The sequence below is a fragment of the Aulostomus chinensis genome, chromosome 2, assembly GCF_037954235.1.
Source record: "Aulostomus chinensis isolate RoL2024-O1b breed Wild chromosome 2, RoL_Achi_v1.0, whole genome shotgun sequence".
NCBI classification, from domain to species: domain Eukaryota; kingdom Metazoa; phylum Chordata; class Actinopteri; order Syngnathiformes; family Aulostomidae; genus Aulostomus; species Aulostomus chinensis.
This window is the reverse complement of record NC_141321.1, coordinates 2497079-2518961: the sequence shown is the minus strand read 5'-3', so window position 1 is coordinate 2518961 and position 21883 is coordinate 2497079. Positions and strand designations below refer to the sequence as shown.

Here is a 21883-nt window from a genome sequence, read left to right as displayed (position 1 = left end):
TTGTCACAAGAATTTCTTCTTAAAGACCTTTTAATGATAGAGACTGGATCTGAAGAATTGAAGTTGAATGTATTTTCTTGTAAAGAGGGAGTGTTTTACAATGCAACACACACATGAAGTTCTCAAAGAAAAGGCTGACTTTGAAGCGCTAACAGTTGAGTTTATGTCCCTCACACCTGGGCGTTTCTGCTTCCTCCTGTTTCCTCACACACTCCACAGACATCATCACACATCTTTCCAGTCCTCCCAGTAACGGCCAGCTTCAGGTCTTTGAATCAAGGTGACATCTTCCAGACCGTCTCTAGACCCTTTATTCCCTTATGACCTCCACTAACTGATGCAATGCTGGCCTCCCACCATCACTCTTCACTGCAGCTTGCACATCAGATTAGAATGGACCACACTCACTAACTCAGGGCCGGGGCCATGTGGAGTCACACGGAGGAGCAATTCTGGTCAAATAAATCCAACGTGACACAAAACCTGACCAGTCTGGGGGGTTCATCTCTGACCTGACACAGTTGGTCGGAGGGCTTTGTTTTCTTCAAGAGAGAGAAAAGGCCTTTTTTTCCATTGACCCTGATGCTCTCCTGGGGGAACTGCTCCAATTGCGCTGTGTCCATGATGTCATGTCCACCAGGATGGGTGCAGTCCAGCATCAACTTCAGGACCAGCTTCTTCTTTTTACCACCTTTGCTGGTGTTCTGCTTCTTCTGAGTCGCTTCCATGGGTTTGCCATAAAGGAGGCCATTCGCTGTCTCCAATCGTCGATGTATGACTTGATATTCAAAGCTAGCATGATCCCATGTCAATGAGCTCTGACTCAATGGAAAGGTGAAGTCTGACCTTTCCAGAGACACCAAGCTTGTTAATTTTTGACTTTCTGGGCCCAAACAGCCCTGGGAGAGTTTCTTCAGCTTTCAGCTGAATTCTGGGGAGCAAGAAGCAGCAAAAACCTTCCTCCTGCTGCCTTGTGACTTTCCCTGTCCTTCCTTCAAATTAAACTCATCCCACATCAAATGAAAGCTTCCCCACCCTTTTTTCCATGCATGTTTCCTGGTTGCTGGATGTCTTGGTCACAACCTTCCCAAGCTCCAGACCCAGGTGGTCAGCTATCTTCTGAGTCAGGTCCGGTAGTTCCAGGTCCAGGTCTTCACGCCCATATCAGAACGCACGGATGAGTGTGACAAAGTCTCACTGCACCTGTCCTTTGGATATTCAGGGTCGACAAGGTTCACTCCATTTCCTGGGTCAACCTGGTCCACGAAGTCTGGCTTTCCCAGGTAAAGGTCTCCTTACAGTTAGGACTCGACTTCTTGGAAACTCTGGTGCCCGCCAGGTCCATGAAGACCAGTCCTGGCCTTGCATTTGGGGTCAGAGGTCAAATGTTTGCTGACAGGAGCAACACCTTCACCCGTAGCTTCTTTCCCCCTAAAATAGGTATTTCTATTGCCTCCTCCCAGGCAAGGTGGAAGATGAAGGGAGTTGAATCACAAAGTACAAATCAAAACCACTCTGATGAAGGAAAAAGCCGAAACTACAAAAACTCAAAATCACTTTGCAGAGGAAAACCTGGTTTGACAAAGTAACAAAGAAACTCAAAGTTAAATTAGTTAAGGAGCATGGCATGGACTAAAAACCTGACTAGACAAAGAATCGACAAAAATTCAAACTTGGATGAGGCATGGAATGAGGCCTGGAATGAGGCCTGGAATGAGGCCTGGAATGAGGCTTGGAATGAGGCCTGGAATGAGACCTGGAATGAGGCTTGGAATGAGGCCTGGAATGAGGCTTGGAATGAGGCCTGGAATGAGGCCTGGAATGAGGCTTGGAATGAGGCATGGAATGATGCCTGGAATGAGGCCTGGAATGGCGTAAGTTTTTTGACATGAAGGACAAGACGAACTGATATGACACGAACTGTGACAGAGGAGCAGTGGTCCTCACTGTGGCCCCCCAGCAAGAAGGTTGTGGGTGGAGCCCCGGCTGGAGCACGGGGTCTTTCTGGGTGGAGTCCATATTCATTAGTTTTTCTACGGTAGACATTTCAGGGATGCACAATGTTTGGTTTTGTTGTGTTCCAATGAAATTTTTTTACTGCAGGTATTTAAAAAAGCGATTACCAGGTATGTTACATTTATCAACTTTTTCTTCAAATGTCATCAGCACCTTTTGTGAGTTGTTATGATCTCCAATTTTTTTCCAGGCCCCTCGTAGCCCAGATTTAAAATCCAACGTCTGCTTTTCCTGGAGGGAAGGAGACATTTCTCCATATTGAGCTGAGATACTGTTTGACTTGACGCCACACGACAATCTTTTTTTTTTTTGTCCTTCTTTTAAGGATTGCGCTGCATGCTGAATACAGGTGTGTAGGGAGGGGCAGACTCAGCTGGAGCTCCTCCATTTCCTTCCAGAGAGGTCCATCCCTTCCAGTGCAGCAGAACAGCAATGTTCTTAGCTGTGCTGCCCAGTGATGCCAGAGTGGACTGGGACAGTTCAGCCCCCTCCGTCAAAGGGTCAGTACAGTCTTGAGAGCCGTGTCCAGGAACTTCTAATATCCCAGAGACATCCAACAAACAATGTTTTAAGTTGCATGAACAGGTTATTTGGAGGAGGAAGTGGAAGATTTTGAAACAGGTGCAGTAATTTAGGCAGTATATTCATTTTACGACATTTATTTTGCCTATTAGTGACGCTGGTATCCAGAGATATTTGAATGTGTTCCATTGATGGTGCATAGTCACTGGTTGAAGTATGTTTAAGTTTGAGGACAATTTGGATACCCAGATATGGGAAGCGGTCCACAATTTTCAGAGGAAAGACAAGAAAAGAAATGAAAAGATGAACCTTTATTCGTCCCTCAGAGGGGAAACAGGCACTGTTACAGCAGCAGAAACAGAGAAGTAGCAGCAGAAAAAATACAAAAGCAATAAATAGCAGAAACTCTAATAAACTACAAGAAACAATAATAAACTACAAGAAAGGCTTTTGTAGGAGGTTTGTACTTCCTAATTGGTTTAGGAACATTATTGATGGTTTGTTTAAGTTGTATCCTGAGATTTTTCAAATCTACCAATGAGTTTTCATAATTCAGGAATTGATTTTTCCATCTTTTCCAGAAAGATGATTACATCATCCACAAACAGAGCCAGACGGTGTTCCTGTTGTGCAACTCTTAATATGCCTGTTTGTTTATGTGCTCTTACAGCTGTTGCCAGTGGTTTGATAGCCATTATAAACAGAAAAGGGGATAGGGGATCTGCCTGTTGACATCCTCTTTGTATTTTCATGGTTTTGGATATGTTACGATTAGTCGTGATTTCAGCATGTAGTTCTGCATGAAGTAGTTTTATCCATTTATTAAAGTTTTCTCCAAAAGCAAAACATGTAAGGATTTCAGATAAATATGTCCATTCCACTCTGCTTTTTCAAGCTTTTTCAGCATCTAACATCAGTAATGCTGCATCTGCTGCCCCCCTTTCCTCCATCAATATATTCAGAATTATGCTTACATCATGGAAGCCATGCCTACCTTGTTCAAAGCCATTTTGATCTTTATCTATAATATTTGGGGGGAAAAATCTCACTTTACTTGACTTCAAACCAGTTGTGGCAATAAAGTCCAAAGTGTGGACACGGCAATGAGTAGGCCTTCGACGAAATGAACCAAGTTAAATGAATCCACAACACTTAAGAAGTCATCAGCATTTGAGTTACATTGGTTAGATGCACAAGAAACTGTGCTGACAACCATCAGTCCCACCAACCTGCCCTTTGAGAACCACGCCCAGGCGCTACAGATGCCCCTCCTCCATCCTACACTGTCCATCTCCAGTTCCACCACACAGCTCAGTGACCCCATGGCCAGTCCTCCCACTTGTGGAACCATACGTAGCAGACTCAGGTGGTAGTCACCCCACCCCGGATTCAAAATTTGGTCTGCAGGGAACCAAATATTCTCACTGACCGCAAGGTCAAGGAGCCTTGCTCGTTGGTGTGGCAGTCAGAAAGCATATTTCACAATGCTGATGGTGATCCGTTGCAGCACGTATCAGGTGCAGTGGTATTTCCCATTTTTTTCTTGGGGGTGTAAAAGCTTTATGATCCGTTGCAGCACGTATCAGGTGCAGTGGTTTTTCCCATTTTTTTCTTGGGAGTGTAAAAGCTTTCTGATCCGTTGCAGCATGTATCAGGTGCAGAGGTTTTTCCCATTTGTTTCTTGGGGGTGTAAAAGCTTTCTGGTCCGTTGCAGCACGTATCAGGTGCAGTGGTATTTCCCATTTTTTTCTTGGGGGTGTAAAAGCTTTATAATCCGTTGCAGCACGTATCAGGCGCAGTGGTTTTTCACATTTTTTTCTTGGGAGTGTAAAAGCTTTCTGATCCGTTGCAGCATGTATCAGGTGCAGTGGTTTTTCCCATTTTTTTCTTGGGAGTGGAAAAGCTTTCTGAGCTGTTGCAGCACGTATCAGGTGCAGTGGTTTTTCCCATTTTTTTCTTGGGGGTGTCAAAGCTTTCCGATCCGTTGCAGCACGTATCAGGTGCAGTGGTTTTTCCCATTTTTTTCTTGAGGGTGGAAAAGCTTTCTGATCCGTTGCAGCACGTATCAGGTGCAGTGGTTTTTCCCATTTTTTTCTTGGGGGTGGAAAAGCTTTCTGATCCGTTGCAGCACGTATCAGGTGCAGTGTTTTTTCCCATTTTTTTCTTGGGGGTGGAAAAGCTTTATGATCCGTTGCAGCATGTATCAGATGCAGTGGTTTTTCCCATTTTTTTCTTGGGGGTGGAAAAGCTTTCTGATCTGTTGCAGCACGTATGAGGTGCAATGGTTTTTCCCATTTTTTTCTTGGGGGTGGAAAAGCTTTCTGATCCGTTGCAGCACGTATCAGGTGCAGTGGTTTTTCCCATTTTTTTCTTGGGGGTGGAAAAGCTTTCTGATCCGTTGCAGCACGTACCAGGTGCAGTGGTTTTTCCCATTTTTTTCTTGGGGGTGGAAAAGCTTTCTGATCCATTGCAGCACGTATCAGGTGCAGTGGTTTTTCCCATTTTTTTCTTGGGAGTGGAAAAGCTTTCTGATCCGTTGCAGCACGTATCAGGTGCAGTGGTTTTTCCCATTTGTTTCTTGGGGGTGGAAAAGCTTTCTGATCCGTTGCAGCACGTATCAGGTGCAGTGGTTTTTCCCCTTTTTTTCTCGGGAGTGGAAAAGCTTTCTGATCCGTTGTAGCACGTATCAGGTGCAGTGGTTTTTCCCATTTTTTTCTCGGGAGTGGAAAAGCTTTCTGATCCGTTGCAGCACGTATCAGGTGCAGTGGTTTTTCCCATTTTTTTCTTGGGAGTGGAAAAGCTTTCTGATCCGTTGTAGCACGTATCAGGTGCAGTGGTTTTTCCCATTTTTTTCTTGGGGGTGTAAAAGCTTTATGATCCGTTGCAGCACGTAACAGGTGCAGTGGTTTTTCCCATTTTTTTCTTTGGAGTGTAAAAGCTTTCTGATCCGTTGCAGCACGTATCAGGTGCAGTGGTTTTTCCCATTTTTTTCTTGGGGGTGTAAAAGCTTTCTGATCCGTTGCAGCACGTAACAGGTGCAGTGGTTTTTCCCATTTTTTTCTTGGGAGTGTAAAAGCTTTCTGATCCGTTGCAGCACGTATCAGGTGCAGTGGTTTTTCCCATTTTTTTCTTGGGGATGGAAAAGCTTTCTGATCCGTTGCAGCATGTATCAGGTGCAGTGGTTTTTCCCATTTCTTTCTTGGGAGTGGAAAAGCTTCCTGAGCTGTTGCAGCACGTATCAGGTGTAGTGGTTTTTCCCATTTTTTTCTTGGGAGTGTAAAAGCTTTCTGATCCGTTGCAGCATGTATCAGGTGCAGTGGTTTTTCCCATTTTTTTCTTGGGAGTGGAAAAGCTTTCTGAGCTGTTGCAGCACGTATCAGGTGCAGTGGTTTTTCCCATTTTTTTCTTGGGGGTGTCAAAGCTTTATGATCCGTTGCAGCACGTATCAGGTGCAGTGGTTTTTCCCATTTTTTTCTTGAGGGTGGAAAAGCTTTCTGATCCGTTGCAGCACGTATCAGGTGCAGTGGTTTTTCCCATTTTTTTCTTGAGGATGGAAAAGCTTTCTGATCCGTTGCAGCACGTATCAGGTGCAGTGGTTTTTCCCATTTTTTTCTTGGGGGTGGAAAAGCTTTATGATCCGTTGCAGCATGTATCAGATGCAGTGGTTTTTCCCATTTTTTTCTTGGGGGTGGAAAAGCTTTCTGATCTGTTGCAGCACGTATGAGGTGCAATGGTTTTTCCCATTTTTTTCTTGGGGGTGGAAAAGCTTTCTGATCCGTTGCAGCACGTATCAGGTGCAGTGGTTTTTCCCATTTTTTTCTTGGGGGTGGAAAAGCTTTCTGATCCGTTGCAGCACGTACCAGGTGCAGTGGTTTTTCCCATTTTTTTCTTGGGGGTGGAAAAGCTTTCTGATCCGTTGCAGCATGTATCAGGTGCAGTGGTTTTTCCCATTTTTTTCTTGGGAGTGGAAAAGCTTTCTGATCCGTTGCAGCACGTATCAGGTGCAGTGGTTTTTCCCATTTGTTTCTTGGGGGTGGAAAAGCTTTCTGATCCGTTGCAGCACGTATCAGGTGCAGTGGTTTTTCCCATTTTTTTCTCGGGAGTGGAAAAGCTTTCTGATCCGTTGCAGCACGTATCAGGTGCAGTGGTTTTTCCCATTTTTTTCTTGGGAGTGGAAAAGCTTTCTGATCCGTTGCAGCACGTATCAGGTGCAGTGGTTTTTCCCATTTTTTTCTTGGGAGTGGAAAAGCTTTCTGATCCGTTGTTGCACTTATCAGGTGCAGTGGTTTTTCCCATTTTTTTCTTGGGGGTGTAAAAGCTTTATGATCCGTTGCAGCACGTATCAGGTGCAGTGGTTTTTCCCATTTTTTTCTTGGGAGTGGAAAAGCTTTCTGATCCGTTGTAGCACTTATCAGGTGCAGTGGTTTTTCCCATTTTTTTCTTGGGGGTGTAAAAGCTTTATGATCCGTTGCAGCACGTATCAGGTGCAGTGGTTTTTCCCATTTTTTTCTTGGGAGTGTCAAAGCTTTCTGATCCGTTGCAGCACGTATCAGGTGCAGTGGTTTTTCCCATTTTTTTCTTGGGGATGGAAAAGCTTTCTGATCCGTTGCAGCATGTATCAGGTGCAGTGGTTTTTCCCATTTCTTTCTTGGGAGTGGAAAAGCTTTCTTCACCATCCCTTCTTCCTGCTGCTGCTCTTGCTTTTCTCTTTCTAACTCTTCCATCTCTCTCTGCTGCTGTTGTCTCTTCTCCACTCGGGCCTTGTCTTTCACTTTCCTGCAACATCAAAAACGACCATGACTTTGTGTTGTGGGTCTATCAGAACTCAACCTTTTCATGTAAAACTGCTGATTCATTGCAAAAGTAAATATGCAGCTTCACATGGGTCACTGAAAATAAGCACCATGCCGTACCTCTGCAGTTCCCCTTCATCCTGACGGACCTCCATGGCCTCTTTTCTCAGCGTGCCTGCTTTGGTGGGCTTAAAGGTGTTGCTGTCTCTCTGAAAGAATCAACAGTTCTGTTAACTGATGCACGTGGAAAGAAATCATCCTGGAGACAGAAAAAGAACTGATCGTAGACGTCACCTTATCACTGGGAGGAGGTTCTTTATAAAATCTCTTGAATTTCTGCTCTTCACTCAGTTCTTCCTTGATCTGGGACTCCACTTTCTGAGGGATGAAAGACAATGAAGCAGATATGTAAATAAAAGCTGTAAAGTGACCTGTTTGGAGGTGATTTGATGTATAAGAAAATATGTTGGATGTAACTGCCAGTAAAGGAATGTTTTTAGACGTCTCTACCTTTTTGCGATCCCACAGGATTGGATTTGCACATCTGACTTGTTTCACATTTGCCTGATGCAGCAGCTCCTTTAGTGAGGAACAGATTGGATATCAATACAGCGCCATGGAAGAAGGAATCATTGAATATCTACTGGAGGTAGAAGCACAGGGACTGATACAATGACTACCAAATGAAAGCACACGTCCATGTGTACATGTGTCAGCTGCTTCGTGACACAGAATCTCTTGACGATCATTCAGGCCTTTCAGATATCACATTTTTGTCAGGGGATGATAATTAGCTGACATCGTACCTCCGTCTTTTTACGGTTCTGCTGCTTCATCTGCTGGAGTATCTCAAACTCTTTTGGAGCCTTGTTCGTGCTTTTTGGTATCTAGGAAACCACAATCATTTTAGTGATACATGCAATAAAACCTCTATTAATATGCAATCTAATGCATGTACACATCTAATTGTAAATATTCAAAGGAAAATAAATGGGTCTTACTGGTTTGGGATGGGTGAGAGGGACCCCCTGGGGCTCAGTGGGGTTTTTTGGCACCTTCTTGACCTGATGGCCTTTGGGAAACTGCTTTGCAAGCTGGACTACAATTTTATTAATCTCAGGTCGCCATCTGAAGGGGAAAATAAACGTGTTGCCTCCTACTGTATCTTGCCTTTAAAACAACTGATTTCTTCAAAATGGTCACAGACAGTTTAGTTCACCTCAACAGGGGACCAATTAACTTCTCCTCCACATGGGCAGCATCACTCACACTGTTCCACTTCTCTTGGATGCATGTGGTGAGGTTTGAGGAAAAGAAACTCAGGAACTAGAACAGAACACATGAACAAAACCATTCTCCATGAAAGAGCACGAGACAGTTCCTTCTTTCCAGTGCCTCATCCATGAAATGCACCATCACTGGTACTATCGGATGAAGGACCAAGTTTTTGTACATTAAAGTAGTACAGTCTTATTGATGGAAAAATGTATTCTTGATCAAATTGATGTTCTTACAGCATGCATGTTTTTGCAGTCCAGTGCCTTGACAATGATGTCAAAGCGTCGAAGTCCAATCTCATCCAAGGCAAATGTGGCCAGGTAACAGATAACTGACAAAACAATAGAAGTACATCAGTCGCCATTTTTTTTCTTTCTGACTGAAATGAAAAAGTGCCGTTTACTTACTGGCGAGCTGGCTGCGATGACTTTTGGGTATCTTTCCATTTTGGCCATAGAAGTCATCGATCACCAGGTCCACCAGGGTTTTGTGCTCAATACATCCAGAAATGACATCAAGCACAAACTTCTGCTGCTGGGTTCCCCTTTTCTACAACAAAAACCAACGTGATATTGCTGAGTTGATATGGTGGACGATCAGCATCTGAGCTTGCTAGCAGCTATTTAATCCCTCTGGTGTACCTTCAGGTCCTTTGAAGCATCTTTCAGGAAGTTCTCCACTTGATGTTTGCCTGGGGTGAACTTATCAAAGACCTTAATGGCCTCTTTGACAAGTGCTCCATACATAGTTGCCATTCTATTTTTACCTGCAGTGAGAGAATGATCAATGAAGAGAAAGACTTTTCATAGCAGATGAAAGACACGGACTTTCCAGCACCGATGCAAAGACAAATGTAACCAAGCTAAAAGCTGGTTCAGATCAATGCTACACAACAAAACTGCAGGATGTTCCAGCAAAATATTCCTGCAACGTGAATGTGTCAGTTGTAGAAAATCTGAAATTGTTGTATGGAGTCTCAGAAGTTCCACCAAGTGCAGTTTTAGAAATGTACTGCTTTGCTTGTTGGATGTGTGGCAACATGAGCGCTACATGTCACTTGACTGATTCTTTAGAACAGTGGCAGCTACCGAGAACCTCTGCCAAAAAGTTTTTGTCAACTTACCAAAAAAGACTTGTCTGGTATTCAACGTTCGCTGTTCAGTGTGTGTTTGTCTTTGGGATGAGACGCCTTATAAGTCATTTTCTATTGTGAGTGGCAAAATTACCCAGTGTTGTCCTTGATAAGTTCAGTGATGTCACTGAGATCAACCAATCAAAGCCACTGATGTGTGTGTGTCAGTTAACATGGCTGACTGAGTGAAGGTGACTGATCAGCTGACATCACAGGTTTGATTCTGCCTGGACAGCTTTGATCCTCTGTGACATCATCTGGCTGGTCAGGTCACAGCAGAGGAGCAGATGTTCAGAGCCCCAAGACCAAAGTGATGTCAAGCAGCTGATGGTCTTCCTCCTCAAGCCTTCCTCACCACCATTCCACTCAGACTCTTGCAACACTGACCTGATACGACAACACTTTACTAACACTTTGTAACTTTTCAAGTAATTATTGGCTACCAGGTTTAGTGCTGGAGAATCAGATACCCTCCTCTTCCTCTTGGCCATGATTGATAGCAGCAGGTTCTCTCCCATGGGTGGAAAGTAACTTGGTAATTTCACTCAAGCGCTTCATCTAAGTACAATGTAGAGGTACTCCAATATTTGCATTTTAAGAGACATACTTTTAGGTCATTACCTTTCCCAGGAATACTGTGCTTCTTCCTTCACTACATTTTGCTGATCCCATCCATTACTAGTTACTTAAAGGAAAAATATTTTTGCATCCATCCATTTTCTTCCGCTTCATCTGAATAAGGTTTTTGTGGGGGGTGGAGCCTATGCCAGCGGCTTTTGGGCGAGAGGCGGGGTTCACCCTGGACAGGTCGCCAGTCCATCGCAGCGCCAACACATAGAGACAGACAACCATTAGCACCTATGGTCAATTTAGAGTATTCAATTAACCTCGTCCTCATTTGCATGTCTGTGGACTGTGGGAGGAAGCCGGAGGACCGGAGAGAACCCACACAGGTACAGGGAGAACATGCAGACTCCACACAGAAAGACCCCATGCCCGAGCCGGGACTTGAACCCGGAACCTTCTTGCTGTGAGGCGACAGTGCTGACCACTGCACCACAGTGCCACCTTTTTTCTTTTTTTGCATACAAAACACTGCAAAACCTGATGATGATTGTGTATTCCAATTTTAAAGACTGGCAACTCCAAGAGGACAAAATCAGAGCAGCATAACTGGAACACACAACTTTAACACAACCTTTTAAGGGTAGATGTTTGACAGTGGAACACACAAAAACACTGGAATACACAAATGCCGCTATGTAGAATTTATACCTTTGATTGGCAACCATTGTGTCACAGGATGAGATGTGGTCTTGATGTAAATCATGTCACTGTAACCTATGTGATGCTACGCTCCAGCACAATATTAGTGCTGGGATGAAGACACAAAATTCTGGCTAGTATCAGAAGAGGGATTCGACTCTAGGAGCGGAGGGAAAAAACTGAAACGGACCCCAGGGTGAATGGCACCAAGTTATTTTATGGCAAAATAGTTTAAATAATACAACCTTTAATTATATATATATTTTAAAACAAATCCCTGAATACAAGACAGGGTAAAATTCAGCACATGTATGAGACCCAGTGGCACACAGTTCAGACCCAGAATTTGACTGTCAAAGGGATTCGGGAGTGTTGGGGCGTGAGAGGATGTGCTTAGTTGATACTGGGCAGTGGGTGAATATGATTGAATGAATGTAGAGTTGCGAGGGGAGGGGAAGAGTCAGTTGGCTGCCAAAGGAGCCTCCTACCAGCCCGACCGAGTGGAGGAGGTTCAGTTCCAAACACGAGCTCGGTGAAGTTTAGTTCAGTTCCAGACACAAGCTCGTTGTGATTCAGTTCAGTTCCAGACACACGTTCATCACCTCATTGGGACTAGCTCGCCATCAAACCTGGCCAATTCAGTCTTTGTCTCGCATAACGCTCCGTCCGGCGCACGGCAGCTCGACAGTCGGCTCCTTTGCAGCAGCGTCTCCCCAGCGTGCCCGCTCGCAAACGCTGGCAGCGCGTCACTACCGGATCTTAAATAGCGTGATAGGTTGACCTTAATCACGAGACCATGACGTAACGACGTGACGACGTCAGATGTAGCGAGAGGACCGATTTCCGATTGAATCCCTCAACTGGGTTTCCCCGAGGATGGTAAGGGGTTGTTCGTGTTTTAATAATTCCTGCAAGACGACAAAGCTCTTTGATCAGTTTCGACTCAAAGTCAGGTCCTTGATCTGTGTGAAGGCGTGCCGGTATCCCATAGCAGACGATGAAGTTATCCCACAAGCATTTTGCCACAGTCCTCGCCTTCTGGTTTGCTGTAGGTATAGCTACTGCAAACTTTGTGAAATGATCCGTGAAAACCAGAATGTCTTTGGTATTACTTTGATCAGGTTCGAGCGACAAATAGTCCATGCAGAGCAAATCCAGGGGACGAGTGGTCTTGATGTTAACAAGCGGTGCAGATTTTTCTGGGAGTGCCTTGCGTCTTACACACCGGTTGCAGGTTTTGATCTTTGTCTCGACATCAGCGGCCATACGAGGCCAGAAGAACCGGGAGCGAACAAGGTCCAACGTCCTCTCAATGCCCATGTGTCCCATGTCATCGTGCAAACTCGTGAGAACCGTTGACTTTAACTCCTCCGGTAACACCAGCTGGAATGAGACTTTATCTCCATCATGCCTTCTTCGATACAAAACATCCTCTTTTAACTCGAGGCGATTCAGCTCCCTCAAAAGCAGGACAAGATCCGGGAGCTCCTGCCTTGCCGTCGGGGGAACCTTTTCTCCAGTTTCAATCTGATGAATGACCTCTCTGATCACAGGATCAGCCCGTTGCTTATCTTTGAGGTCTAGGAGTGACAGGGAGGGCACAACATGGAGTCCATGGCAAGCCTCACTGGCGTAACAGTCAGGGATTGCCTTAGCTGACAGACTCAGGGACTCAACTGAGGCAATGGAACTCTCCAATGAACAGCGAAACTGGCTGGTTACAAGACAACGGTGGCAGATGGCAGAAACAACGTCGAGATCAAGTTCCTCCATGTCACCAGGTTCAATCACTCGTTCCTCTGTAAACTTGTTGAGCAGATCCCAGTCTCCCTGTACTGGTTCGTCAGTAGGCTGGCTGTGAGGGCGGCGAGATAGGGCGTCTGCATCGAGATTCTGCTTCCCTGCTCGATACTGTAACTTGAAAGTGTAGGTGGACAGGGCGGCAAGCCACCTGTGACTGGCAGCATCCAACTTTGCCGTTGTTAAGAGGTAAGTGAGTGGGTTGTTGTCCGTCACCACCACAAAGTTGGCCCCATACAGGTAGTCATGAAACTTTTCGCACACACTCCACTTCAGTGCCAGAAATTCAAGCTTATGTGCAGGATATCTCGACTCGCTTGCAGACAGGCCACGGCTGGCTGGCGTAAGCGATCACCCTCAGCTGGCCCTCCTGCTCTTGGTATATTGCTGCTCCAAGCCCAGTAGTACTGGCATCGGTATGCAGAATATAGGGCAGCTTCGGGTCAGCAAAGCCAAGGACTGGGGAAGTTGTCAACTTCTCTATGAGCTTTTCAAATGCTAGCTGACAGGCTGGTGACCATCGCTCTCCGAAGGGCTGCTTTGCATCCCAGATCTTGGCTGGACTGGATTTCTTTTGGGTTTTGGAGGTGGGTGTATAGCCACGCGTCAGATCATTGAGGGGCTTTGCGATGGCAGAGTAACTTTTTATAAACCTCCGGTAGTATCCAGCAAAGCCTAAGAATGACTTGAGCTCCTTCAGGGTTCTCGGAATTGGCCAGGATTTTAAAACAAGGATCTTATCAGGATCTGTCTCAACTCCCTTTTCCGAAACAATGTGTCCCAAATACTTCACAGATGTCTGGAAAAATTTACATTTCTCGAGAGAGAGCTTGAGACCAAATTCCTTCAACCGATGTAAAACCCGCAGCAGCCTCTGCTCATGCTCCTCCAGTGAATCTGAGAAGACAATAAGGTCGTCCAGGAAAACCAGGACTTCTTTTAAATGGAGGTCTCCCATGCTTTTCTCCATTAACCGCTGGAATGTCGCTGGAGCGTTCGTCACGCCTTGGGGCATCCGATTGAATTCCCAAAATCCAATGGGTGTCACAAAAGCCGTCTTAGCCTTACTGGCTTCATCCATTTCGATCTGATAGTATCCGGACTTTAAATCGAGGACGCTAAACCACTTGGACCCCGACAAAGCAGAAAGTGACTCCTCCAGATTGGGTAAAGGATAGGCGTCCTTAACCGTTTGAAGGTTTAACTTCCTGTAGTCAATGCACAGGCGTATATCTCCATTCTTTTTCCGGACCACAACGATGGGAGACGAGAATGGGGACTCTGATTGCCTGATCACACCAGCTTCCAGCAAGTCCCTCAGATGTTGTCGGACTGCTTAAATATCACGAGGGTGAACAGGTCTGGCTCTGTGTTTAAAAGGGGTTTCATCATGCAGCTTTATGTGATGTTTCACCTTACTCGTGCACCCAAAATCCATATCACTGAGTGAGAAGACTTCCGGAATCTGGTTGAGTTTCTCAGTAATTCTTGCCTTCCACTCAGGCGGGATAGGCGACTCTCCAAAATCCAATCTTGGGGCAACAGAGGGTTGGTCTGATGCTGACTGATTGGTTGACACACCGTGTGAAAGGATCTGGGGTGATACTGCAAGTTCTGCAACAATGGAGAGAGATGGGATGGTCACGTCTTGGTCCGTCTCATTACTGAGGATGACTGGAATCCTTTCGTGGGGTTGGCTGGGAAGCATAACCAGTGTATTTCTGACACACAACCCTCCAGGCAGTGGAGAGGCTGGATGCTCCACCAGCGCCCAATGACCAAAAGACTGTAAACTGTTGTGGATGGAGCCATTGATAACAGTGGTGCAACCAGCAGGGATATGAACCGGAGACCGGCTGGCTAGCCTTACAACCCCATCGCCGCCCACCTGTTGTTGCTGGTGATGTATCTGTAATAGATGGAGCACTGCTTTGTAGCCCCGGGCTGATGGCTGGAAATTGAAACAATCACTTTCCACATACTGGCTGTACAGTGGCTCCAAAGTATTCATGCCGATCAGCACTGGTGACTGATTGCCTCATCAGGAACGACAAGTGCTAAGGTAACAACATCAAAGTCGGCTCCCAAGAACTCACTCGGAAATGTGACCAGCATCTCCACATATCCCAGGTAAGGAACGGCTTGTCCTGCAGCTCCTTCAACTTGCAATAGGTCACAGAGGGATTTCACATGTTGGTCTGAAAAATGCTGGTTGTAGACCGAGACTGGAATCGTTGTAACTTGCGACCCAGTGTCTAACAGACAACTAAAACTCTCACCAGAAATCTTAACATTGGCGGTGCAACGAGATCCAACCAAGCCTTCTGGTAACTGAGTGGGGAAAGTAGAAGTAGTCTGGGTAATTTCTTGGCACTTAGTCTTCTTTTTGTTGGGACGGTGTGAGTCCACAAAAGTTCCGGTTTGCCCCACAACTGGAACTGGCATCAGTTTAAAGACTGTCTGATGGAAGTGTTGGGTCTTTGCCATCTCTGTTGCTTATCTGCAAACTGCTTTTTCTTGACTGCGACCAGTGCAGAGTTTGGGGGGTTATCACAGTGAGGCTTAATATGGCCATCTTCACCACACCGATAGCAGTAGCCAGGCTTTGGAACAGAAGACAGGTTCTTTGGTGACTTGCCCGCCCTCTGCCCCTCACCCGACTTACTACTTGGTGTGGCCCTGGAAGCAGTGGACCGGCTGAAGCTTGACTGGGCAGCAGTGAGGGATGCAAGTTGCCTCTGGATATCAGCCAACTGTTGAGCGAGTTGCTGTGTAACGTTAGCAAGAGCAGCAATCTCTCCTTTCTCTGCACTGTCAGTGTAGGCATACTGCATATGAGTTGCAGCTTTGGGTCGCGAGGAGCCAACATGTTGTTTCATGCGAATGGCTTTGGCAGTTTCACGATCTTCCTCTGTTCGCAGTAAAAGCAAAAGTTCAGCAAATGATGGGGGATTCCTTTTCCGCTGTTTCAGTTGTAATTCAATGAGAAGGGAATTATCCCAACAGCCACGGCAAAATTGGGTCAATAACAGGTCATCAAAGTCCTTATTTAGAACACCTCCTCGTTTCATAGCTTGACTGAGCGCCAACTGCAAACGTTGCAAATAATTGGACGGCTTCTCATCCGCATTCTGGAGCATGTCCATGAATTTGGCATATAACTCATCACCATCCTGGACTGTCCCATTTGCTGAATCGAGTGTCTGTAAGTACACTGTTGGAGGACTGTCAGGGTTCAGATGCTTAACCAAATCTGCAGCCGGGGGTAGCAGGCTGTCAAAAATCCTACGTGAACGCCGTAGATCTGACACTGTGGGATCTTTCAGGAGCAACTCTACTCCAGAACGCCAAGTGTCGTAATCAGACACTACTTGGGGTCTGGGCAATCTCCCAGAGAAGGCTCGGAGACGCTGGCTGACTGAGTTCATAGCGTTGTCATCACTCTTAACGACATGCTCCACCACATATCGTTGAATTTCAGGTGGGTTCAGGTTGGCAGGTGAGATAGCTGGTGAGGATGATCTTGCGCGGTGTTGCGCAGAGAAATCTACCGGATGACCAGAGGGAACAGCAGAGGCCAGCGGAGGAGGTGGCGATCTGGCAGATGCAGCAGCAGTTGTTGACTCACTCTCAACGTCCTCTGCCGGAGCATTATCTTCGGTGGTATTAGAGTGGAGCCCGGCAACAGTCTGACCAAGCAGGGACATCACCCCGTTCAGAACGACCACAAAATCCTGACCAGTGAGCTTCGCGACTCTTTCAAGCTCGGACAGATAACTTTTGGTCTGCAACTTTCCTACCTGGTCCGCGCAGACTGAAGAAAGGTCACAAATGTCATATTTACTCGTCCGGTCATCGCACACAAAAACATACGGCAAAAGCGGACGCAATATGTTGAAAGCGGCACCAGATCTGTATTCCACAATCAACGAATGATTAAATGTGGAATCAGGCTCATCACTTATGTCAAATGTGGAAAAAGATCCGTATTGCTTCAGAAAATCGATTACTTCGTCATCCGTTTCTGTTTTAGTTACACCCCGTATGAGTACTGCATTTGGTATCTTAATGCCATACTTCTCAAATATCTCCATTGTGAACAACAAATAAGTGAACAGAAAACAACCAAGGGGGGAAAAAAAAAAAATTCAGTTCTTCACTCCGCTCCTGGCAAGCTTGCCACTTATGTAACCTATGTGATGCTACGCTCCAGCACAATATTAGTGCTGGGATGAAGACACAAAATTCTGGCTGGTATCAGAAGAGGGATTCGACTCTAGGAGCGGAGGGAAAAAACTGAAACGGACCCCAGGGTGAATGGCACCAAGTTATTTTATGGCAAAATAGTTTTGCGCTGGCAGCGCGTCACTACCGGATCTTAAATAGCGCGATAGGTTGACCTTAATCACGAGACCATGACGTAACGACGTGACGACGTCAGATGTAGCGAGAGGACGTTAAGTGACGGAAATTAACAGGGGTTGTTTCACCCGGGTTACATCACTCTTCATGAAATAACAAACCAGCGAGGTGTACAGGCCTGTGGGCAACATCTTTAAAGCAGTTACTGTCTAGCTGTAGATTCAGGCCCACATGACACTGCTCACACTGCCAGGCAGTGCCTCTTTTGTCCAGGATGAATCTGCTTCGTTGTCTACTCTGGATGTTCTCAGAAAATCTAGAAAACAACAACTCCAACACTCAAATCATGGAAGAAAACAACACAAATCCTGTCTACTCCTCTCCTCTACAAAAAAAAAGGTCACTTCATCTGTGTCTCTGATATTAGATCAAAAACATTGGATTTGCAATTCTCCACTCTTGGTTCTAAAATGTGCCCTCCAATAAAATGTCGTGCTATGATGATTGTGGAAACCATCTCCCCATCAGAAGTTTCTTCCAGAGCACCAGGCGTTTCTCAAAGTGGATTTCAGTGGAGTCGCTACTGTCCAAGGTGGTGATGATGGGATGTGCCTCAGTTCACGCCATAGCATTGGGTTAGCCCACCCAGAAGTCCACCACACTTGATTTAACCCCACTACAACATGTACACGGTCCTAAAATCTTGGCATGTATTGTGTGTTGGCCAATATTGTAATGTCGAATCATGTTGTGAAGCTCCCGATACTCAGACACCAACAATATGAGCTCCATTTTTGTTTCCGCCTACAAGGTCTCCTTTGCCCCGCCCCTTGCATTTCATTTGCTGCCTCCACAAACTTTGACACTGAATCTCTGTGTGGCAGAGCTAAATCTGAAGAATCATATGAGCTGCAACTCATCAACAAGCCTCCCTTCTCCATCCTTCTCCAATCCCAGCACGAACCACGGTCCATGAGGCGGAGGCTTTGGAGGCCGTCCTCCCACCTGTTCGTTGGAGAGGTATCGTACATCGATTGGAACAATCCAGCTGAGAACGTAAGCCGGTTACGTTGGTTTCTGTGCTGTTGCAGTAACAAAGATCAGTGCTGCCTCTATTCAGGCCTCAGCCTCTCTAACTGCCAAACTCTGCCTCACTCTGCCTCACAAACTCAGATCACCTGACCGTCCACCTTATTCCTACATATAAAACTGTACTTAAGTCCAGCGAGCCACAACGAAAAACTGTGTTGCAGTGGACGGATGGCAGCCTTGAGACCTTACGTGGATGTTTTGACTGTACTAACTGGAGGATTTTTCATGATTTGGAGCTTTATGAGGCCACAGAGACTATTACTGACGATATCAAATTTTGCGTTGAGACTGTTCCTAAAAAAGAGGTGATTCACTTTCCCAACAACAAACCTTACATCACCAAGGAGGTCAAAGCCTGCATTTACAAAAAGAAACTGGCTTTTAAACAGAAGGACCGTGCAGGTGCAGCTGCGGCACAGAAAGACTTAAATTTGGTCCTACGGAAGGCCAGAGAGAATCATAGAAATGCTATCGAACAGAGCTGTAGCTCTATGGACAATAAAAAACTTTGGGACTCCTTGAAGAAGGTAACAAATATGACATCTTTTAAAAAAGTCATTGCTACCTCAAACGAAGCTGATAAGGCAAATGCACTGAATGACTTCTCTTTAAGATTTGATTCTAAACCTTTTTTATCATTTGAATTGCCTGATCTGAACTATCTTTGCTCCTCCTCTAACTGTGTGATAATCCACCCTTCTGCGATTCAGTCAATATTTAGTAAAGTGTGCAATAAGAAATCTGTAGGACCCTTTTATATAAACACTGCTCTTCTGAATTAACTAAAGCTCGGTGCCCTGTTTTTCAAATGTCCTTAAATAATCACACAGTTCCCTCTCTTTGGAAAAAGTCCACAGTCATTCTTGTGCCAAAAATATCATGTCCCTTAGAAAATAAGGATTATCGACCGATAACTCTAATGTGTGGTAATGAAATGTTTTGAAAAATTCATAGTGAATCTAATTAAACCTGGGCTATCTCCATTCCTCGATCCTCTTCAGTTCGCTTACAGACAGGGCCGTAGCACTGAGGATGCGATTGTAAGTGTTACCCATCTAGTCAGTAAGCTTCTTCAAAAGCCCAAGGCTTATGCACGTATTTTATTTGCTGAATTTATTTCTGCTTTTGACGCTGTCTGTCCAAATCTTCTAATCCAGAAATTTCAACCTACAAGTTAATCCCTTGACTGTTAAATGGTTTTATTTTCTGTTCATTGACAGAACGCAACAAGTTGATGTAAATGGAACACTCTGAAGCAAAAAGTTGCAGTACAGGGATTCCCCAAGGAGCTGTTAGTTCTCCTCTTTTATTTACCCTGTACACAAACGAATGCCGCAGCAGTCAGCCCAACAACTTTACCATCAAATTTTCTGATGACACAATGATTTTAAGTCTCTTGAATGTCGGTGACTGTGCTTCTGTTTATTTTAATGAGATCGCTTCCTTTAAGGTCTGGTGTGAGAGGCACCATCTTATCTTATACACGAATAAAACCAAAGAGATGATCCTGGATCCGAGGGAATGTGAACGTCACAGCTGTGCTGTTATCGGTGACTGTGATATTGAGCAGGTTGATTCATACAAATATCTGGGTGTAATGATGGATAACGCACTGAAATGGAGCGCACATGTTGATCTCTTATGTTCTAAAGTGTCTCAGAGACTGCACTTTCTACGCAGGCTTAGCTTGTTTGGCATCAGCCCCAAAATTATGTTGACTTTTTATAACTTTCTTCTGTTGATGCTTGTTTTTTTTAATGTCACAATACCAACCCTCCTCCTTTATCCAGGGTTGGCACCGGGAAATGTGACCCAATTGAGACAATTTGACAGAGTTACTGAGGTTTTCTTTGTTTTGTTTTAAAGTTTTGTGAGGTTTTAAACAACAACAAATCCCAGTAAAACCATTTTAACTCTAACATTTTAAACATTTTGTACAGTCGAAATCTAAATTGACCAAAAAGAGACAAAAGAAAAAGCTGTCAGCAGCAATGTGAGACAGTGGTGTTTGTCTGGCCCTCACGCAGGTTCAGTGTTTTGTTGTTTTCCCAGACCTCCATCCACACACACACAGGCTGCGCTGGCTCACAGAAAGAGTGGGTCATCACCCCTTTGGTCAAGGCTGTCAATGGCAGGTTCAGCAACTGAGGGAGCTGACTGAAGTGAGAAAGCAGCTGATGTGCCAAAAAGCTGCAAAACATTATCGGGCAGCTGGTGCTCATAGCAAGCCTCACCTGACAGCTTCAGTCCATATCGGATGTACAGGATGGAGTGAAGGGTCTGCAAGGACATCAAAGTCTGAGTTTACTTTTTACCACACTTATCTGGCTAAATACTCTCTCGACTTCAGCATTCGAGTGTGGCAACGACAACACGGACGCAGCAGCCATGGCAAGTTCTTGGAACAGGTTGGTATCAGCTGCATCCCTGAACTTCCAAATCTCACTCCAGAAGCCCAGTGTGTGTTTGTCTCATTCCATTTACAAAGATGGATGACACGCCATTGCTGGACAATCTTGTCTGTCTCTGCAGGGCTCTTATTGTGCTTCAGTGTTTCCTCCACATTGAAAATTGACGTGTACTGCAATGCTTCCATGTTGTCTAGCAGACTCCCCCTCAACTCATTAGTGAGCGAGATGGTGAAAGCAACACACCACTTTCTGACATTGTTCTCATCCTCTGGCGCAAGGTGGAGCTCAGCTGCCTTGGACTCAAAGAGGTAACCAAGGAATGGTTTGGGGCTGATGTGTCCATCCATTGGCCCTTTGAGCACATCAACATTTGCCAGTGGATACAGCACCCTGCTGCTCACACACTTTATCAGGCTCACCAAGCTGTCAAGTAGCTGAAGAGGATCAACCTGCTTTCCCTCAAAAGCCTTGATGGCCAGCTGTACCTCACCCAGCACTGACTTTAAAAATGTTAGAGACAAGATGTTCTGAGGATGCTTGTTCATGTAGCGATGTTCACTGGACTTTGTGACTGAGAAATGCAGCCTTAGCTCCTCCCACTGGTCCAAAATGCCTGAAACCACAGGTTCAGTGGAGAGCCAACATGTGGCACACGCCTTAGTTGTCTGGAAGGGTTTCTCACCACAGTTGATAGTCTCATATATGGCCTTGTAGGCCTCCCTTATCAGCCCTTTGGAGACACTGGAAACCAATTGTAAGTCTCTCATACCAAGTATTCCACACTACGAGGGATGGTGTCATTTGAAGCATGACTAACAGCGAGCTGCTGAGAGTGACACACTCAACCAATAAGCACAAGATCTTTGAGGCCATATTCCACCTTCAGCACTTCATGGACCCCAATGTTAACCCCCATCATAGCAGAGGCATTGTCAGTCCCTATTCCCAGGAGTTTTTCTTTTTTAAGGCTACACTTCTCGAGGAAAGCAACAACAGCACCGGCTATAGATCTGGCATCTCCTCCCTCCAACTCAACAAGCCCCAGAAATGTAGACACAGTTGTGTGCTTGCTGTCGCTAAAGTACCTTATTACAACCCCCAGGTACTTCGAAAAACTGACGTCCATAGATTCATCAAGGAGGAGGCTGACCCACATCTGCAACCAACTTTTTCAGAAAGTGAGGTGCTAGAACACCATTGATCATTCTGTG

The 21883-nt window shown here is 45.4% G+C and overlaps 1 protein-coding gene across 3 annotated transcripts; it reads right to left on the bottom strand.

The window, feature by feature from the left end:
- Positions 1–2171: 2171 nt before the first annotated feature.
- Positions 2172–9786, bottom strand: LOC147268800 (cilia- and flagella-associated protein 99-like). 3 transcript variants are annotated; one of them, XM_086222945.1, is made up of 10 exons: positions 9251–9786; positions 9017–9158; positions 8846–8940; positions 8551–8657; positions 8333–8459; positions 8138–8218; positions 7842–7971; positions 7626–7709; positions 7452–7540; positions 2172–7314 (listed from the first exon to the last, which is right to left on the bottom strand). In XM_086222945.1, exons 1-8 carry the CDS (start codon positions 9362–9364, stop codon positions 7675–7677), a joined length of 831 nt encoding a protein of 276 aa, XP_086079071.1. In that variant the 5' UTR covers positions 9365–9786; the 3' UTR covers positions 2172–7314; positions 7452–7540; positions 7626–7674. The 3 variants fall into 3 exon arrangements, with proteins under 3 accessions (XP_086079071.1, XP_086079057.1, XP_086079065.1); XM_086222931.1 differs by having other exon boundaries at positions 7842–7910; XM_086222939.1 differs by having other exon boundaries at positions 7842–7910; positions 9017–9375; positions 9733–9761.
- Positions 9787–21883: the final 12097 nt, after the last annotated feature.